Genomic DNA, 4,398 nt, shown 5'->3' with positions numbered 1-4,398 from the left:
AACTCATGATGAGAACAACTGCACTTAGATTCACGAATCTTAATTCTTAGAAGTGTTATGATACGGGCATCTATTCAGAGGAAATATACCCTTTACTCAGTAAAGTATATGCCTAAATTTCTTAAGTCTAACAGCTTTTAAAAATATAATTATCATTTTTGATATTCTTTATTTGGGGGAGTTTTATATATGATGTTATAATGTGTCACAAGTAACCATTATATTTAGCTATAAGATAAAAATCCAGCCAAGAAATCCAGCTGTCAAGAACAAAAGATTTCATCATACAATAGAATTGCTGTGATTTATTTGGAGTTTTTCTTAACTATAAAAACTTCTCTATTGATCTCTAAACAATACCTAAGCTGTTATATTTCAGTATATTTCTAGGCAAAAGATTCATTAACCACAGAGATTTAAACCATCTCTGTCATTTATGAAGAAATAAGGCCCAAAGAAATACACCCTTAATCAACTAGTCGAATTTTCTGGTCATGCGCCAGTAAGGTCATCTGTCAGGTGGGCCCTTCTCCGTCCCCCACAGAAAGAAGAGGCAACCTGCATGATAAAAACCCTTGCAGTTCCCTTTCCGCCAGAAGAAGACACCCTGGTCTAAATATAACCGTTTCTTCTCCTTTGTCAATGGCTCCCTTGTCCATCCTTCTTCTCATAAAATCCTTCCATTTGCATGACCCCTCAAAGCCCCTTTTAGTTGCTGGATGGGATGTTGCCTCATTCATGAATCACTTAATAAAGCCAATTAGGTCTTCAAATTTACTCAGTCGAATTTTGTCTTTTAACAGTATATAACTCTTTCTAATTTACCCTAAAATAATGGTAGTGACTAGAGGTATGTGGTAATTTTGCTGAATACTATTTGCCACATCCAACTGACATACAAATAAGTATGGGATAAAAATTTAAAGACAGGCATAATACTCATTGTACAGGTTTCTCAACCTTAGTGCTACTGACATTCCGGGCCATACAATTCTTGGTCGTGAGGAACTGTCCTGTACACTACAGAAAGTTGAGGAGCATCCTGGACTCCACACACTAGATGCCAGTAGCATACCCACAACTATGACAACCAAAATGTCCTTTAGATATTGCCAACCAATGGCCTCATATTGGGTAGAAAATCACTGAATTAGACATTTTGAAAAATTAAATAAAATTCTCATTTCCTCTTTTTCACCATAATCATTTTGGAAACTCTCAGAATTTTCTAGCTAATAACTCTGACCCTAAACAACGTGCGATCAGACTTACTGGAGTTATCTTAATGTTCTACATCTCCAATTACAGGTTGTACCAATTATAGGGTGTAGAGACAATGACGTCATGGTAGTTAATAACTGTCAACTTAGATGAGCACTTTTGAAGAAGCAACTTAAAAACAAATGATGCCAAGTATGTAATTATTCTGATTCTCAGATTCACTATGAGTTTTTTAGACTCTTTCATAAAAGTTAGCTTCAAGCCTTTTGTGAACCTTTTAGAAATGTTTCTGATATTGTGTAATATTATAAAATATGAAACTCTCTCCATGTTCCATTTGTCTTCATAAGTATGAGCCTTTCTTGAATTTATTGAGAATATTCTCCAAAGTATGAGCCTTTCTTTAATTTATTGAGAATATTCTACAAAGTTCTGCGACCTTATTACTTCTTTCTATCTTCTTCCTTCATCCTTTACAGCCTTTCTGTTTTCCTCATAACATAAAATAGCGCAAAAAGCAATCAGGGCATTACTGAGTTCTTGGTTTTAATGGGTTTTTATTATCCCTGATGTAATGCGATGTTCTTTGCTTTTCATCCTGACCTTCGACAAATTTTCTGATGTTCTGAGCAAGACTCCGGACGCTGCTGGGAAGATTCCAAGGATCTTGCTTGATGTGAAGTCTTAACCTTTTGGGACAACTCAGCTTTGGCTCCATTTCCTGCTGGAATTCTAAACAAACACACACAAAAAATCGCCCTTAATTCTCAACCATTTACCAAACAGCAAACCTGTAAGCTGGAGAATCCTCGTTTTTACTGCCATTGTCCTAAATTATTGTCATATCAGTAGCTTCTTTAGATATATCAAAGGATAAAGTGTGTTAAATCTAAAAAGTCAAACCTTCATATTATTTTTTTACAACTGTCTAAACAAAGGAGCAAGTTTAGGTGAAAACTATACTTTCAACATCTCAAACTAGAAGTCAGAAAGTGGCAGCTCTAGACGGTGTGCTGTTTGGCTGCTCTGTTGCCCCCCGCCACCTCCCAATTCCCGAACCCCGATTCCCTCCACTGGGATAACAACCAAGTACATGGGTTTCAGCCAAAGCAAGGCAACACTTAACGTTTCTTCAATTACCTCGTTTCCCTTTAGTCTGGCCCCTATAGGCATTAAACATGTTAATCTACCAAGAATCCTGAAAGGTCCTACATTGATGTTTTTATGTATATTCTCCAACTTATAAAAAATAAAAGTAGTATTAAGTGAATTATGAAACACGAGCAACCAGAACTTCTCTTCTCATATGTGCTTTGGCTTCATGGCCACTCTGTCTCCCGCTTTTGCTTCCCGATTGCTCCTAATAATTATTTTCTAAGCCTCACCGTGTAACCCTCGACCTGGGGTGAGGTACTTGGTTTGCTCAAAGGCCCTCACGACAGCTTGTCCTTTTAGGAGATTGGTAATCGCATCCACCTGTCAAAATAGAGAGGTTTCTGAGAGTTACAGAATATATAATAGACACTTAGGAGAGTAAATCTTGCAAAAAACACTTTCTTAAAGCCACAATTACTTTAGAAATTTGGTTATTCTTATGAAATCCACCTTTAAATAAAATATTGGAATGAACTCACCTGAGAACTTTTGCAATGACATTTCTTATTATCCTACATATATTCATACAAAATGTTATTTCACAAAAGGAGTAAAAGTTCTAGTTATTTTTTTAAAAACCCTAAAAATTATTCAAAATCCCGTTTAGGCTAGTAAAAGCTTTGATATGAAAAATTTTGGTCATGGATATAAATTTGTTAAGATTATAAAACACCAACATGCGCTCCAAGACAATCTTGTGCTTTTTGAAATTAGGAATAAAGTTGAGCAAGAAATGTCATGAGGGATTCTGAAAACCCACAAAGAAACAAACAATAAAAAGAATAACTCCTGTCTGTGCAACTCTTTATGATTTTCCAAGGACTGTAAAACATTGGACATTCACGACAATCCTTTGGGTTAGTTGGCTGCAGGAATCTTTATCCCCATCTTTAATTGTGGAGACCGAGGTGAAGCGGGTGGTGGGACAGATTCCACATCTTGAAAAGGGATTTCTAACAGTTTAGTCTACAGAAAAAATGTCCATAGCCGTCCCAATCATACCTGGCTGAAAAGATGCTCCAAGCAACTATGTAGCTTATCCTGTTTTTCATGAGAAATGCGAACACTTAGGGGAAGTTCATCACCTAGATATCAAAAAAAAAAAAAAAAAATTTTTACTCTTATCTTTAACATTATAAAATATTTTAATAGAAATCAAATAAAAAAATATTTAAACACAGCTTTTATTCCATACAGTAGTTCTCACATTTAGAAAATGAATTCCAAAAGATTTAACAGCTATTAGGATATCAGATTATTGAACCAGGACCCTGACATGAAAGTGGAATGCTTCACAGAAAGAATACTGGGGTACTCTATGTTAATAATTCTTTCAAATGGTACATTTTTCTAATGGTTGGACAGTTGATATAAACTAAAGATGTAAAAATTAAGATTCATCCAAACTAGATGAAAAGTGTTCGTAACTCACACAAAACAAGATATTTATAAGATATTTATATCAGTCAGTGTTTTTCTCAATAACCACTCCTACCTCCCACCCCTATCCAACCCCTACCCATCTTCTCCCTGTCACCCACTTAAAGGCTATTCCAGATTTATATACTGTCTTAAAAGTCCTTGGTTTCAAAGCCCTTCTACCTCCCCACCCACCCAAGCAACCATGTTTTGGTAAAACTTGCCTCCTGTGGACCTATCATCCTTCACAGTATCATAGAAAGTTCATAAACTATAAATTAAGGTAATTAAAAAAATCAGTTTGTTTCTTTCATCTCTCTTAATTCACTCTGTGTATAATGAGATTGGGCAATTGACTTTATCAAGCCCGTAAGACTGAAGTGCGGTCTGTAAAGCCACCAAGAATGGCTGACAAAAAGTAAACACGCATGAGACCCAACACATCAATCCCGTAAAAGTGTCTCCAGTAGGACCAGCGGGTAAAGGTACAGACGCCTCACCAAACGCACCTGAGTCCATGTCATCGCTGTGAAAATACGAGCTGCACTGGCTGCTGCAAATGCTGGTGAAGGAGGCGACAGAATTTCTGTTGCTGTTGCAGTC

At 36.3% G+C, this 4,398-nt stretch overlaps 1 protein-coding gene across 1 annotated transcript in view; it reads right to left on the bottom strand.

Annotated features, from left to right (window-relative positions):
- Positions 1-4,398, bottom strand: part of PREX2 (phosphatidylinositol-3,4,5-trisphosphate dependent Rac exchange factor 2) — a 192,216-nt gene that overhangs the window by 84,534 nt on the left and 103,284 nt on the right. The window contains exons 27-29 of the mRNA XM_011364627.1: positions 3,379-3,461; positions 2,607-2,697; positions 1,825-1,953 (exon numbers count right to left, since the gene is read on the bottom strand). Coding sequence (XP_011362929.1) covers positions 1,825-1,953; positions 2,607-2,697; positions 3,379-3,461 — 303 coding nt within the window. The remainder of the gene's footprint in view (positions 1-1,824; positions 1,954-2,606; positions 2,698-3,378; positions 3,462-4,398) is intronic.

The sequence above is a fragment of the Pteropus vampyrus genome, unplaced genomic scaffold, assembly GCF_000151845.1.
Source record: "Pteropus vampyrus isolate Shadow unplaced genomic scaffold, Pvam_2.0 Scaffold99, whole genome shotgun sequence".
NCBI lineage: Eukaryota > Metazoa > Chordata > Mammalia > Chiroptera > Pteropodidae > Pteropus > Pteropus vampyrus.
The sequence above is the reverse complement of the archived record's forward strand: the minus strand, read 5'-3'. Positions and strand labels throughout refer to the sequence as shown.